At 59.6% G+C, this 15481-nt stretch overlaps 1 protein-coding gene across 2 annotated transcripts in view; it reads left to right on the top strand.

Annotated features, from left to right (window-relative positions):
- CACNA1C (calcium voltage-gated channel subunit alpha1 C) overlaps positions 1-15481 on the top strand; it is a 477743-nt gene that overhangs the window by 322827 nt on the left and 139435 nt on the right. For both annotated transcript variants that reach the window (XM_024128968.3, XM_028490773.2), the window contains exons 7-8: positions 2285-2481; positions 11086-11189. In XM_024128968.3, the coding sequence (XP_023984736.2) occupies positions 2285-2481; positions 11086-11189 (301 nt within the window). The remainder of the gene's footprint in view (positions 1-2284; positions 2482-11085; positions 11190-15481) is intronic.

Genomic DNA, 15481 nt, shown 5'->3' with positions numbered 1-15481 from the left:
AGAGTAGGAAATGATGGGGACACTGTTGTCCCCCGTACAGTTCAGGGACCAGGGAGTGCCTTGGTCATCACACAGGCACACAACCTAAAGCACCAGGCCGGGAACAAGCCAGAGGCCGAGCTGCTCACAGTGCCCCCGCCCCCGGAAGCAGGCCAGCTGTCCATCAGCGGGCAAGCAGTTAAACGCACAGTAATACGTACGGCCGCGCACAGGAGCAGATCTCGAAACACGATGCTACGTGAGAAAAGCCACCTCGCGTGTGATCCTGTCGATATGAGATTCCTAGGCAGGCAGATCTGTAGACAGACAGCAGGTGTGACTGCCAGGGCTGGACGGGAGAAGGGCCTCCGGAACCTGGGGCGACGGAAGCGTTTCCAAATGCGTTGTGGCAATGGCCGGAGAACTCTATAAATTTACTAAAAATAACTGAGCTGTCCGTGTTCACTGATGAATTGTACGGCATGTAAATTATATTTCGGTGAAGCTGTTGAAAAGAGAGAGAGGGGCTTCCCTGGTGGCGCAGCGGTTAGGAATCCGCCTGCCAGCGCAGGGGACACGGGTTCGAGCCCTGGTCCGGGAAGATCCCACATGCCGCGGAGCAACTAAGCCCGTGCGCCACAACTACTGAGGCTGCGCTCTAGAGCCCGCGAGCCACCACTACTGAGCCCGCGCGCCTAGAGCCTGTGCTCTGCAACAAGAGAAGCCACTGCAGTGAGAAGCCCGCGCACCGCAACGAAGAGTAGCCCCCGCTCGCCGCAACTAGAGAAGGCCCGCGCGCAGCAACGAAGACCCAATGCGGCCAAAGATAAATAAATAAAATAAATTTATTTTTTAAAAAAAGAAAAGAGAGAGAAAGGGAAAAGCCAAGAGGACACAAGTCAGCATGTGTCTCCAACCACTCAGCTCAGTCCACCCCCCTAAGAGTCACCCCTTAGTTAAGGATTAATATTCCTCTGCTGTCTTCCTCCTGAACAGCTGCAGTTTGAAGCCACAAACTGAGAAACAGCCCAGCAACCCAGAGTCTCTGTACAGAGGTCCTCGCCCCATGATTTGCTTGGGTACATTTGAAGCCAGAGAGGACCCTGGTGGCCTGGAATCCCCAAACGAGGGATGACAAACACATTCTCTCCCTGGGGGCACATCTTCACTGAAGTCGGAGGCAGTCGTCTGTTTGTTAGGACTAAGGTCCATTCTGTTTTCTACTGTTTCTTCCTCCAAGCATAAGACGATGTCCTTAATTTCACAAACTTCAATGAATTCCACATTGTTACCTCCCGCAGCTGGGACCAAGACTCTCAGTATTTTACCAAAATGGAAATTCTTAACTCAGCCAAGTCTTAGTTCAATTTACCAGTGATCTCTGCACGACAAATTTCTTAATTCACTAATTTCCTAGCAGCTATTCCTGGCCCGAGCACAGCCTGCGGCCGTGGGAGATGTTACGCTGTTTCTTGAAAAAGCCGAGAGTGCTCTATACCTGGGGGGCGTCCTCCCCGTCACCCACGCCACTCTGTCCCGATTAGAGGTCAAGACAGGTCTTCTCTTCTGAAAGGTCGTAATGCTGGAGAAAAGGGCGGTCCACACGTTTGCACGCAACATGCACGAAATACCGCGGTGGCGTTCGTGCTCAGGGGCTGCGATAGAGCTCTGCAGTAGGTACTTTTCCCGCCATCAGAATTTATTTTCCTGCCTTCATCAAGAAGGCGTCCGCTGTAAAGTGACTTGCATCCCTGGTAAAGCATCACGTAATATGTCACGGACCCATGTGGAGTCAGAAAATAGCACTGGGCGGGCTCTCTGGCCAATTACGTGAAAGAAGCTTCCAATCAACAATGCCCTCGCCCTAAGCTCTGGCATTCCAGCGGAAGTTTCTACAGATACTTAACCACCAAAAAAAGAAGACGAGGACTCACTACCATGTCCCAGGATGTTTTACGCTCAGAGTGGTTGCATCATAGTTATTTTTTCATTGCCCATTTGACAGCCAGCAGCCCTCCGGTCTTTGAAATCAATGACCGAGGTTAAAAAACAGCTTTACAACAATTAGCTGAAAGCACTGACCTTCTAAGTCGATGACCACACGAAATGAATACCTAGTGCCTTTGTGTCGCTCGCCTTGTGTTTGGGGCATTGATGTAACTGTGTTCTGCGTTGTTGCCGCTGGGGTCGTTTGCTGTCCCACCAGCCTCGCCCATCACTTTTCTCTCTAACTTCTCTCTTCTTTCTCTGCCCGTCCCTCTCCCCCCACCCCCCGCTTCCTTCTCTTCTCCCCCGGCCATTTGAGATGTCCCAGCAGAAGACGACCCCTCCCCCTGTGCCCTGGAGACGGGCCACGGGCGGCAGTGCCAGAACGGCACGGTGTGCAAGCCGGGCTGGGATGGGCCCAAGCACGGCATCACCAACTTCGACAACTTTGCTTTCGCCATGCTGACCGTGTTCCAGTGCATCACCATGGAGGGCTGGACCGACGTCCTCTACTGGGTACGTGCTGGGAACGGGCGGGGGCAGGGAGCCCGCAGACTGCCGGCTTCTCCTCGACGTGCACCTTCTCCGTCTTCCCGTGATGTGGTCACACGCATACCGGGGTGGAACGGCCGATGAGGGCCTTTGATTTCTTCTAGGTCTTGCCTGAGAAACAAAGCCTGAGACTCTCACCCTCATGAGTCTCTCTCTGCCCACCAGCCCAAGACAAGCGTCACCTTTGGTTTGTCCTCCATAGTGAGAAATGCTGGCACGCAGCCCCGTGGGGACACGGCCGACCCCGACCCAAGGGCCCTCAGCTCCTGTTCCCTTGTAGGGCTCCTTCTTTTCCCATCCGTGTCCTGCCTCTGACCCCAAAAGGGAGCTGAAGGGCACAGAGTTCAATTTCTAGGGCTAAAGAGGAAACTCAGGCCTGGTCTTCTAAGAAGAAACCATTTTTATTGAATCGTGTAGCATCATGGCATGCCATCATGTTTTTATTTCTCGTGTTAATCTTACCTCGTTATATCAGAATAGTCCATCAGACAAATGCATTGCCGTCCTTTTCACTGCTGACAAAACGCTCCGCTGGTTATGCGATGCTTATTCAGAAATGCCACTTCTCGAGTGCCAGCCAATCAGCAGTAAATCTCCTTTCACCTTAAAGATGCTCTTTTTATTATCCAGCAGCCAACACTACTTTGCCAGATTTTGAAGTGCCAGATTTTCATACAGGCTGCCCCATAAGCAAACACATCAGACTTGATCTTTCTCCATTCTGGCAGAGTCAAGTCCATTATTTGTAAAAACTCCAGAAAATGTAATTCTTTGTAGTATCTCCTGCTTCCACGTGAGAACTGACTTGCTAGAGCCCCGTGCTGTGCTCCAGCATTTGGGTGGAAAATGCTTGTTGCCAGGCTTGAAAATACCATCGCACCCAGAGTTTTGCAAATAGATGGATTTGGCCGTCCTGAAAACGGTCTAAGAGGCTGTTTGGGAGGGAGAGGGGTGTGGATGCCTTCCCAGCAAGCTGAGCTGCCAGACTGGCTAGAGCTAGTGCCAGGAGAGGTATGGACCTCCTCCCGGACCAGGAGGAGGAGTCCTGGAACGGCTCGGAGATGCTTTGCGCGTTCTGGGCTTTGTAGCTTCTAAATTGCTTTTCGACAATTCAAAAGCCCTCTTCTCCCAGTTTCTGGGGTAGAGTTGGCAGGCTGAGACCCAGCGCTGCTGTGAAAATGTGAACGTCTCTGTGCAGGACCAGCTGAAACTTGCCCTCGTGCCTTGTACCCCACAGACAGTGGTGAGCGTTCCTTGCTTTGCCGGGGGTGCCCAGGTCCTCGGGACCCAGACACAGTAACGTCCAGCTCAGTGTAGGCAAGCTGACCAGACCTAAACGGAACAGCGGCAGTGCCGCTGGAGCCCCGTAGAGTGGCCGCGCTGTGACACTTTCAAAAAAGGCAAAGTGTCTAATCACTCCTCCCTCAAGCTGAGGTGGAACGCTGGAGCCCATCTCCCAGGCTCATCCTCAATAAGAACTTGGTTTTGAATAATTTGTGAGACAAAGGGCGTTGAGCTTACTCTACCTGGGCAAATTTAATTTCGTTTAGTAAAGCAGATCGAATTCAAAAGCGGCCCTAACGGGTCCTTCTATCTTGGGTGAGTCCCTCTGGCCAGCCAAGGACAGAGACGTCCTTCTGCAAACGGGCAGCACAGGACACAGGACTGTGTGGAACTGGGCTCTGGGGCCTCGTCACGTGAGCTTCAAACCCGCGCCTCAAGTTGCCATGGAAACGCCTCCCATAGCATCCAACTGAGGGCAGGGTGGCAGTGGGTGGGTGGGTGTGGGGTTAGGGCAATAGGTATAATTTACTTTGCTGATGTCCCTGATGTATTTTGGGGATCCTCCTTCATCCCTCCCTCCCTCTCCCCCCACCAGCCAGATGTGGCCCGAGGAGGCGCTGTCACGGTGACAGCCAGCATGGGTTGCATGGCAACCAGCAATTTTCAGCAGCTGTGTTGTGCTTTTCCCCCTGCGGGTGGTGGGTGGGTGAGGAGCTTGGGCCGGGAGTAGGGAGTGTCTGAGGTGGGGGACAGTCCCAGGCCCATGGGACAGCCTTGCCCTGACCTTCCCTAAATGGCCGAGCCGTGTGCGCGTGTGTGTATGTGTGGGCACACACGTGTTCACGCATGTGCAGCCACACACACACACACACACGCCCCGACACCGAAACGGAGCATCCTGGCGGGTGTTCTCGAGGAAAGCCCCTCCCAGCCCAAAGCGCCTGCCTGCATACTGTTCTGCTGGCTCTCACTTCTCTCGCCTCTCCTCCTTCTTCCTTCTTCCTTCCTCGCCTTCAGGATTTCTCCTCCAAACCCCCAGACTCTCACACCTCCGTGTGCTTTCGTGTAAAACACGGAACTTTCTAAGCGGGGCGGGGCCCACGCTCCCCCCATCCCCAGCCGTGGGACCAGACGCTGAGAGTCTGGCCCCAGCACCTGCGCCTGCAAAGGCTCCCGGGAGATTCCAGCTAGAGCTCGAGTCCCCTGCAGCCTGACGTTCCCAATCGCACTGTGCTGCTTTGGTGCCGCTGGCTTGAACCCGGCTAGGGAGATGGCTTCTGGGGAGGGTGGGCCCAGGGTCCTCCACTCGGAGGAACGCGTTTCCTCCCGAGTCCCGGGGGCAGGTCTGCAGGACGTGGGGACGGGCAACCACGGCTCCGGATGTCGCAGAGACTGGACCCACCGTCTGGATAGACATCCCCGGGGAGCTGACAGGCCACTGGAGCACCGAAGCGCTGAAGCTGGCTCGGGGTGGCCTTGAGGCCCCTCCTGGGGTGGCCTTGAGTCTGAATCCATCAGCCCGTCCCACGGTCCCGACTTGGAAGGGTTCGTGGACGGCCAGCACGCGCAAGCCTGGGCAGTAGTACTTGGACGATTCCTCAGCTGTTCACACCGCCCGTCGGGACGGGCTCCCGGGCAGCCCCTGCGCTTGCCTTCCCCGTGGCCCGTTCCCGGAGTCTGCGGGTGACGGGGCGGGGGCACACGGGGATGGGGAGACCAAGCCAGAGCTGGGCCTTGGGGGTGGCAGTTCCTTGGGAAATGGCTTCTTAAGCCGAAGCCTGTCCGCTTACTATCAGAATGTCCACACCTCTTAAAAAGAGCGGGGAAAGCGATGGGGTGAAAGGTGTGGGCCGCCTCTGGGAGCAGTTGTGAGAGAGGGAAGCCCCGTCGGACCATCCCCCGTGGATGCCACGTCTCCGGCCTCCTCTCCGGTGTGTTTTGCCCCACCCGGTGGCGTGTCACTCCAGGCTGCTTTCCTGTGAGTTTGGGGCTCGGGTTTCCTGAACCGAGACAATCTGTAGGTTCTCAGATGCGGCCCAAGAGCTGGGGTCCATGTGAAATCTGAGCACCTCCTCCACGTGTAGCCAGGTCACACCAGCGTGCGCTAGGGTCTGCTCATCGCTGACTTTCCACCCGCCTCGGATGGCCCCTGCTCGTGGGGACAGCAGCGTGGCCCTGACCCGGGGGGAGGGCTCCCGGGGAGGGCGGCCGGCCAGGGGGCTCCTACCGGGGGTTCAGGCACCCACTGCTTTAGGAACCTCGGTGCCTCACCACCTGTCCATCAGGAGGATTCTGTTGGCCTCTGCCCACGATGCCCTCTGACCTGGGGCCCCTGAGATGCTGCACCCTGTGTGGCACAGGACAGCCCTCTGGCCTGCGTCCTGGGGCCGCCTCCTCCACCGGCACCCGGGCCCCCGCTTTCTGACACCTCCCGTTTCCCCAGTTGGTTTCTCTCCATGACCAGCCCTCCTGCTCCTTTTAAAAATTAGAAATTCAGCTTAAGACTAAGATTAGAAAGAACACTTCATGAGAAATCATACAAAGGAAAGATGCGTCTTCTGTCGCACCTGCCTTAGTTTTGGCTCAGCGGGAGATCTGGGGAAAGAAAGTCTAAGGTTTCAAGTTTGCACGAGTCGGTCGTCAGCTCCGCACTCACCCGTGTGGGAGGACATTCCTTGTAAACACACGCGTGCACACACGCTCACACACGCTCACGCACACACACCACGGCCGCCGATCTCTGGTCTCGGTGCTGCTGAAATATCCCTGGTTTATGACGAAGGTCTTTTGCATCCAAGGAGAAATTCAGGTGTTTTACCCTATTTTCTCCCCCTCCATCTGCACCTGTTTTCACTACAAATACGGGAAATGAGCCTCTGAAGGCATCCAGCAAGCAGAGCTGGTGGGGCTGAGTTCTACTGATGACCTAATAGCCATTCGAAATGAAAAGCTGAGGAGAAATCCTCCAATAACCCAAAGACAGCATCCTCAGCTCTTTAATGAGGATCAGATAGAGAAGGTGTCAGGTCTCCTCAGGACCCTCTGGTCCTGAGCCCTGAATCTGCCCGAGTTAGAGCGTTACCACTTAGTGCCCACAGCGCTTTAGACAGAGGATCTGTTACCTAAACAAGAAACCCGTGGTTTATAAACATACGAAGAAGGGGAATTTGCATCTCTCAAAGCTGTTATTTATTTACTTATTGGGTTTTGTTTTATTCATCTCACTGGCATTAGGCAAGTCCTTTTTCCTCAGTAATTCAGTTGAACATTTAGTGAGCATTTACGAGGTCCCCAAGTCCGCGCCCAAGGAGTTCGGGTGTAATTGGAGAGATGGGGACACAGAGAGACGTGGGTCCCATGCAGGGCTCGGCGAGAGCAGGGAGAGCTTGTCAGAGGAGATGGGGTGTCGCTGGACTTGAGCTGGGTGGGGGGCAGGAGAGAAAGAAAAGCCAGCTTTATACCAGTTTGGAGCCTGGAGAGAACTGTGCTTTGGGCTCCTAACAGACCCAAGAATCAGCCCGGCCACCAGTGGTCTCACCAAGTGCCAGAGGCCCACCCGGGACAACAGTGTCAGGGCACAGGCGTCCACGGGGCCTCCACTCCTTGCGGGGTCCCAGCCGAGTCCTGGAGGAGCTGGTTCGTTGGCCTCCTTGGCGGTGGGCCTGCTGGCGTCTCCCACAAGATCCGGGCCTTCCTGCTGCTGCAAGCAGGGGCAGGAGGTGTCGGGCGAGACTGTTTGCCAACCTGCTGCTCCCCCTGTGACCTGTCGGCGGACCCCGTGTCCCGCAGGCAAGGTGACAAAGGTCAGGGGTTCGTTCGGCCATCGCCCAGCGCACTGGCTTTCCGGACACAGCAGACCCTGCCCCCTGAGCACAGTCCCCGTAACGTGCTGTGACTTCTATGGGCTGCACCTCCTGCCTCTGACGGCAGGTGACAGCCTCCCGCGCCCCTCAAACTGCTCAGCCTTTGGGGACCGCAGTGCCCAGACCTTAGAGGGGGAAGCGCCAGACATGAAAGCTCCCGGGAACAGGCTGGGATGGAGGGAGACCCCGAGGCAATGGGGCCGGAGCCATCGTTCCTCCTGAATTTTCTTCTCGGGGAAACGTGTGTTGGATTTGCAGGTTCGAGGCTGTGGTTCCCTCTAGGAATTAGATGTGGGGGGAGAGGAGGGCGTGTGTTCCAGCGAAGGCTGGGTCACCCTGTGAGGTCCCGGCCCTGGGGCCGAGGGGCTGCAGGTGGCAGGCCCTGGGGTGCCTCTCCGCGCCCCTTCCCTGTAGGGGCCTGAGAAACGTCTGGCTTCAGAGCTCTGAGAAGACCTGTCCTTTTTCACCTCTAAGTAACGGTGTCAGCAATCTGGGTCATTTTTTTAAAATATGCCTTTATTGATGCTTCTCTTCTTAATAGCTCCATTCGGGCTGATTGAAGCCATCTATCTCCCCGCTCTGGCGCGGCCCCACTTCAGAGCTGCCTGCACATGCGCTGGCGCCCAGGCTGCCTGGAGCAGGGGCCCAGAGCAAACGGGGTCGTGGAGGGAGGTACAAGGCCAGGGCCGGCAGGCCCAGAGACCCCTCTGGCTGCTCATGGGCCTCAGGGCAGGGGGCCTAGGACCCCCAGGAGCTCTTTCACCTCTCGTCTGTCCTCCACCCACCACCCTGCACCTGCAGACGCCCACGTTGACCCTCGGAGAGACCAGCCCACAGTCTCAGAGGAGACCAAAGAGTTGGACAAGGACAGGTGGAGGCCACGCGTCCCCCGGACGTGACCCTGGCTCTTCATGGGGTGTCTGCAGGTCCTGAGGTTATCTAGGGGTCGCAAGGTTACCATGAGGCTGGCTGTGGGGTGGGTAACTGGGGGTCAGGAGGTCTGTAGCTCCATCCATTTGAGGTCCTAGTGCTGCTGGATGCCTCACCCCTTGCCTGTGGCCCAGAGGAAAGGACACTCAAACTAAATAGGGGCCCAGGAAGCCTCCGAGGCTCATGGGTTCCTTGAGTCATCAGAGATGTGTGGCCTGCAGGACTGCATTTTCCATGAGCTTAAATGTTCACAAAATGTAGGGCACGAGGAACCAGCCAGGGGAGATCTCCCCCAAGGAGGCTGCTGAGGCACCAGCCCTCCCTCCCCATCCCCGTCTGCCCGGCTCTGGGGGCAGTTTCGCAAGGGTGGCCCTTGGCCCTGGGAGCGAGCCCGTCTCTGGATGGCCCTGTGTGGGTTCCTCGGCAGCCTTGGATCAGGAAGGAGGCTCCCGGCTCCCGCGACTGGCAGCCTCTGACTCCGCGGATCGCGGTGCCCTGCCCTCCTCTCGCCGTCGTGCTGGGTGCTTCACGCTGCTGGCACCGTCCCAACGCTCGCCAGTTCCTGGAACCCCTTCCTGGTGCAGGACCACGCGGCCGCCAGGCGGCCTCACTGCCACTGCCCCCCTCCCCCCAGTGGCACCCCCGGGCCGCCTGATCCGGCCTCACCGGCCTCTCCTGGAGACCCATGGCCGTGCACACGCACCCCTGCAGCCGCATTCACCCCCTGACGTCCACTGACCTGTCCCCCTACAGCAAGGGCCTCCCGTGGGTGGCGGGGCCGGCACAGAGGGGGCCCGTCCATCCACCCGGCCGGCCTCACTGAGCCCCCGCCTCCTACGAGGCCCTGTTCTGGGCACTTGGGGGCACAGGCTACACCCAGCGCCCGTTCTCACGCCACTTGCACCCCGGCACGGAGGACAAACGATGCACAGTAGTGAGTAGATCATACGCTTGGAAAGTGTACGTGCTGCGTGGAAAACAGAGCGGCCGCGTGGCAGCGAGGGTGTCCACAGACTCGCGTTACATTGGATTGAATCGTGACCCGGGAAAGTCGCGTGTTGGGAACCTTTTCCTCACGTGGCTCAAACCGGCGGCCCCGAGGGCGGGACAGAGCTGTGCTCTCTGCCCTGTGCTCACGTCGGGGAGCTGCCTCCAGTGAGACCCCGTGACCCCGGGTAAACGAGAGCAGGTCTGGGGAGGACGCGCCGGGGCAGCACCGAAAACCAGTCAGTGCTTCTCAGAGCACGCGAGCCGCCCCGTGGACCCGGGGGCAGGGAACCACAGCCTCTGTCGTGCCGTGGCCTCGGAGGCTGGGGGCCGTGGACCAGCGGTTCTCAAACCTCGGCTCGCGTCAGACTCACCGCGGGGCTGGCGAGATCGTGGTCGCCGGGCGCCCCCAGTGTGGACGTAGGGCCCCGAGTGTGCGGTTCCAAACTCGTTCCCAGGTGCCCCGGTGAGGCCAGGGACAACACCTTGAGAAGCACGGGGTAGGTCGTTCGGGGAGCCTGCGCACTTAGGGATTTGGGAACTCGGGGCGTCCACCTCCCACGGGGATCCACGGTCCCGTGAGTTGCAGGCGCAGGAGCTGTTCCCTGAGTCCCACCTGAGCAGCCGTCCTCCCCGGCCCGAGGCCTGTGGGGCCGATAAGGCAGCACGGTCCGCCCTGAACTCCAGGCGCAGGGGTCGCCCCCCGAGGAAGGCACCTCCCCACGCGTGCCCGAAGGTTCCAGCCCCCAGCTGGTCCCTGAGAGCTGAGGCCAGGGCGGCGGGCGCAGTGGCCACGTAAACCCAACTGAGCGAAAACCATCTCGTAGGAAGAACCACTTTAGAGGTGACCCAGCTTCTTAGACAACTGAATAGATAACATCGGAGGAAAATTCTGTTCCAGAGAATAAAGGGACAGAGAGAGGCAGGCGAGCTTGCCCCTGAGGCAGAGGCTGCCGAGGCCCTTCTTGCTCAGGTCCAGGTCACGGGGTGTTTGGGTCACGACGGTGCCTGGTGACAGTGGTCTCCCACGCCAGCCTCTGCTCACGTCCTCCCTGCCTCCCTGCCTCCCTGCCTCCCTGCCTACTTGCTTTGACTCACTTCTGCTTCTCTCTCTCCTAACTATCCTTCGTCTTTCCAGATGCAGGACGCTATGGGCTACGAGTTACCCTGGGTGTATTTTGTCAGTCTGGTCATCTTTGGATCCTTTTTCGTTCTAAATCTGGTTCTTGGTGTGTTGAGCGGGTAAGCTGACCGTTTCTGTGTCCTCTTTACGACGCAGCTGAGCAAGGCCCCAGGTCCTGCTGTATCTGTCACCAGGCCCAGGAGAAACAGAAAACGTCTCCATTCAGCCAGGCGTGCTGGCCGTTGGCTGGGCAGGCCGTTTGGCCTCTGATGACCTAGAGGCCCCGGTCCCGGTGCCGCCTGGTCGGCGTCGGGCCCGGGGTGGGCAGGGCCGTGCTCGGCTGCTCTCGGAGCTGTACTAACTGTGATTCCGTTCTTCCAGGTCAATGATGCCGTGGGAAGGGACTGGCCCTGGATCTATTTTGTTACACTAATCATCATAGGGTCATTTTTTGTACTTAACTTGGTTCTCGGTGTCCTTAGCGGGTAAGCAGGACCAAGGAAAAAGGTCTTGATTTTTCCATTTATTTCACTTACTCTCTCTGCTTTTCCTGGCTTCATTCTTTTTCTGACTCTGATGAACCTGGGACACGGGGCCACCCCAGGAGCCTTGAAGTGAATGTCCTTGGCCTGGCTCGGCAGAGGTCAGAGGCACACGGCCGAGCCCGCTGGTTTGGGCTGCAGTGAGAGGTACCCAGGCCCACCCGTCTCCTGCCACCCGTCCACCCCAGGCCGTCCGGGAGGGCAGGATGCTTCTCCAGGAACCTCAGAGCAGCTGAGCCCCTTGGGTGGGAGGGGCTGGGCAGAGGAATCGGAGGAAGGTTCGTGGGCCGTGGGCTCCTGGCCCGCGTAGCGGCCTTGCAGGTGGCCACCTGCCCTACCTCTCCAGCCACGGTCCCGGACGGGCTGGCAGTGAAGACTCAGGTCCCCTTTACCCAGTGTTGACTGGGCCAGGGTACCAGGAGTTTGAGCTAAAATGCAAGTAAACAAAACAGACTGAAATGCTCATTCTTTTTGGCTCTCATCACAGACCGGGCCGTCCGTCTCTGTGTCCCTCCTCTGAAAGGAAGGGCGCTCAGCTGTTTGAAGCCATCGATTACTGGAGCACAGAGGAGATAGAATCCACTTTCCTTTAACTTTGTCTGCTTGGCTCCAAGTGCAAGGCCCGCCTAGTTTCAGCCTTTGCTCGGATGACGTTAAAATGTGTCCGAGGCAGCCCGTGGCTGGGGCCCGAGGAGCCCTGGGCGGCCACCTCTGCACCTCGGGCCCACTGGACGCCTCTTCGGCCCGCTCTCTTCTTCCCGAGCCCTCACCAGCCATGCAAGGCCATCGCCTGAAGGCTCCCGGGGACACTTTCTGCCTTCGCCACTTGGGGAGGGGCAGCTGCTTCGTAGCCTTTCCTCCGTCTCTGCGGACGTGATGCTGGGGAGAGTCGGGCGAGGGAGGAAGACTTCCCACCCCCTCCTGCCGCAGCCCAAGGCCTCGCAGGAGCGTCGGGGTCGGTCCTGGAAGCGGGGGAGGGACAGAGTCCTCCTCCATCCTCACCCCTCCCCACAGGGGTGCTGTCAGGGGCTCCGTCACGACGGGCCTTCGCCGCGAGCGGCTGCACGGGGACTAGGACCTTCCGTCAGGGTGCTGGTGACGTGCGGGCCGGCAGACGCCCCGGTCAGCTGCCTGGAGGGTGGAAGGGTTTCCATTTTTGTGTCCAGCACAAGAAAATGCCCTGTTTATAAGGTGTCGTCAGGAAGAGCGTTGAAAATCAGCCCCGTCACCCACTCAAGGCAGAGATTTGGGTGCTCCGGGCAGAAGGTTTTTCAACGTTACTCACCACCCGTCTGACAAAACGGAGGTGATGATCCCAACTCCTCGGTCGCAGGGACGGGAGAACGAGGTCCTGTCCGTCGAGTCCTCGGCACACAGCAATGCTGTCCTCGCTGGGATCGCTGCTTACTCGAAGGCTGTCAGAGCTGAGATCCCTGAGCGGGGCCGTCGCAGGTTAGGCCTGCTGCACCCTCTGCTTCCAGACACGAGGGGAGGGAGCCCGAGATGCCGTGGGGCTCGTAGGGGCCCCCCCTCGCTGCTCAGTGTCGGCGCGAGGCACAGCCCGGCTCCCGTCTTCCTGCCACTGACCCGTAGACGAACGCTGAATAGGCCGGACCTGTAACACGCCGGCGTCCTGAACCTTGAAAACGGTGGTTCGGCGTTCTCCCCGCAGAGACGAGGAGCGAGTCTGAGCAGTGAGGTCCCCCCGGGAGTCTGAGGTGGAGGCTGAGGGCTCGGCCACGAAGCCCCGCTCGAGCAGAGGGTCTGCCTGGTCATCCTCGGCTCCCCCAGCGGGTCAAGGTGGGGTCAGACGGCGGCAGTGCTGGGGGCTTGCAGAGCGATCTTGAAGGCCCGGTCCTGGTTCAAGCGAGGGCGGGTGTGTGCAGCCCGCGGGATTCCGGAAACCCGGGCTGGTCTGGGCCTGTGAGCCCAGCCCTTGGATGGTGTCCCGGGGCCCCTCCTCACACCCGCTCCTGCCCCGTGCCCCCCCACGTTGCTGGGGAGCGTCTCCCAGGGCCCGCCCGGCCCCGGGCACCCTCTGCCCGGCGTGAGCAGCTCCCCTCCCCGGCCTGTCCAGAGGGCCGGCCACGCGGCGAGGAGGCCCGGAGCCAGGCTGCCGTCGGCCGAGCACGCGTGGCGCTCGCCCCGTCTCGACAAGCCAGGACAGCAGTGTGGCGGTTACCCTGGAGCACAGCCGAGCGCCTGTTCACCGGCGGCCAGCCTGCCAGGAGCCTTCGGAAACCTCTCAGCGCTCACGGAAGGCCCGTCTCAGGGGTGGCGTCGGCGGTCAGGAGCTCGACGGCAGGCCCCGGGCTCGGCGCCTCAGTGGATGCGCTCCTTTGCTGCCCACGACACCCCCGCGAGCTGGGGCCAAGCGGGTGTCACCTCCACAGAGAAGAAGAGCGAAGGTTACGTGCGGGAACCTCCCCCAGTTCTCACCGGTGGGGCCTGGAGGATCCGAGATTAAACCCACGCAATGTGGACCCACGGCCTCTGTCCCCGTCCCCAGGCTCCACCGTCCCCAAGCCCATCGGCCTGGTTAATCCCGTGTCCTCGGGTGACAGCCACGACCTGGGAGGAGACGGGCGGGAACCGCAGTAAGGACGGGGGGGACCAGCCCAGGGGTCCCAGAGGAAGCTGGGGAGCCCCAGCCCCGAAGGCTGCGGACAGGTCCTGAGCTGGGGGCCAGCGGCCCTGCAGACGTAACAGCCCTCGAGGGAGAACGGAGCTCCCCCAGCAGCACTGCAGTCTCGGAGCGTTTGGAGCTGGGGGCCGACACCCTGCGTCCACCAGTTAAGGGTATTATCATCGTTTCAGAGCCCGGCACGGTAACTGTCCTCATGAACTCCACCCTGCTGTCACCGAGGAAGGGCTCAGGTGTGCTTGGGGTCGTCTGCTCAGGAAGGCGGGGAGAGCGACGCTCTGCAGAGCCTCCGTTTGAAAGGCGGAATCCAGAGATTCTGGTCCTCAGAGGGACGACCGTCCTTTGTCTGGAAACCCATTCCTGCTGAGCCTAGAGGCGTCCGTGTAGACGTGCGTCTCGCGGATTTTTTCCACACGCTTCCACGGTCATCGTCTCTTGATCCTCACATGTCAAAGGACTGCTATTAGTCAGATAAGAACCAGATTATATGACCTTCCCCTCCAGAGATCTCAGCCTCTAGCCATGAGAATTCCAGTGACGGCAACCACAGATTCTGGAAGCTGCACCAGAAGGGGCCATCGGGTGAGAGTCCCTGGACCCTGGACTCTGGTTACTTTTTGGTTTTAAGTGGTTGCAAACGCAGAAGACGTGTGTCTTCAGGTGACAGGGGGCCCGGGACCTCTTAGAGGGTGGGCGCCCAGCTCTTGTTCCCCCGGGGAGATGGGGCAGAGGGCCTGAGGGTGGGCATTGTACAACCTGAAAGCATCCCTGATCACGGGGCACAGCTAAGACGCTACATCCAGGTCCCGAGGAAGCGGAAGTGGCCGGACACACTGCCTCGTGGCTGGAGCAGGGGAGATGCACGTGATTCCTGGAAGGCTTGTTCCACGAAGTGCCCACCAGCCCTGGATTCGTGAACACCGGGCTCTGCCCTCAGGGGAGGTGGGGTTAGGTTCCCGCGAGGCTCTGGACACGACTCTGCCGTCGGTACACAAGCTGTCGTGTGTGCGCGTCTGTGTGAAGTCGCCTCGTTCAAGGCACGGTGTTGATCCGTTCGCACCGAGCTCTCAACCCACGGCCCGTAACTCAGGCCTGGATTCCGCTTGTCGGACACACGGACTCGCCCCGTGAGGCACCTCGCAGCCCTCGTGCCCTTAGGGTCACAGACTGCACGGGGGCTCCATGCTCGGGGGCCCTTTTGATCAGAAAAATCACCAACAGAAAGCACAAAACGCGGAAACGGGCTGTAGAAAGGCTCTTATTCACGGTATGAGCTGCACCACCAAGGAGGCGAGCGGCCCCTCGTCCAACCTCCGCCGGGAACGTGACCCCAGGTCCCGCCTTCCTGCGCGCCCGCAGTGACCGCCAGGGCTCGCGGTGTGGGTGGCGTGACGAAGAAGGCCTAGCGGGGGGGGCGGGTCTGCAGACGCGGAGTCCGTGGGTGACGAGGACCAGCCACACCGGTCACCGCGGGGCCTGGAGCCCGGCCGCCGCGCCGACGGACCCTTCACGCGGCCGCGCTCTGCGGGCTCTGCGAGTGCGCGCCCGGCCCGGGCTCTCCGCCGCCTTTGTCCTGTCGGCCGGTGCGCGC

Source organism: Physeter macrocephalus, chromosome 6 (assembly GCF_002837175.3).
Source record: "Physeter macrocephalus isolate SW-GA chromosome 6, ASM283717v5, whole genome shotgun sequence".
Classification (NCBI taxonomy): Eukaryota; Metazoa; Chordata; class Mammalia; order Artiodactyla; family Physeteridae; genus Physeter; species Physeter macrocephalus.
The sequence above is the reverse complement of the archived record's forward strand: the minus strand, read 5'-3'. Positions and strand labels throughout refer to the sequence as shown.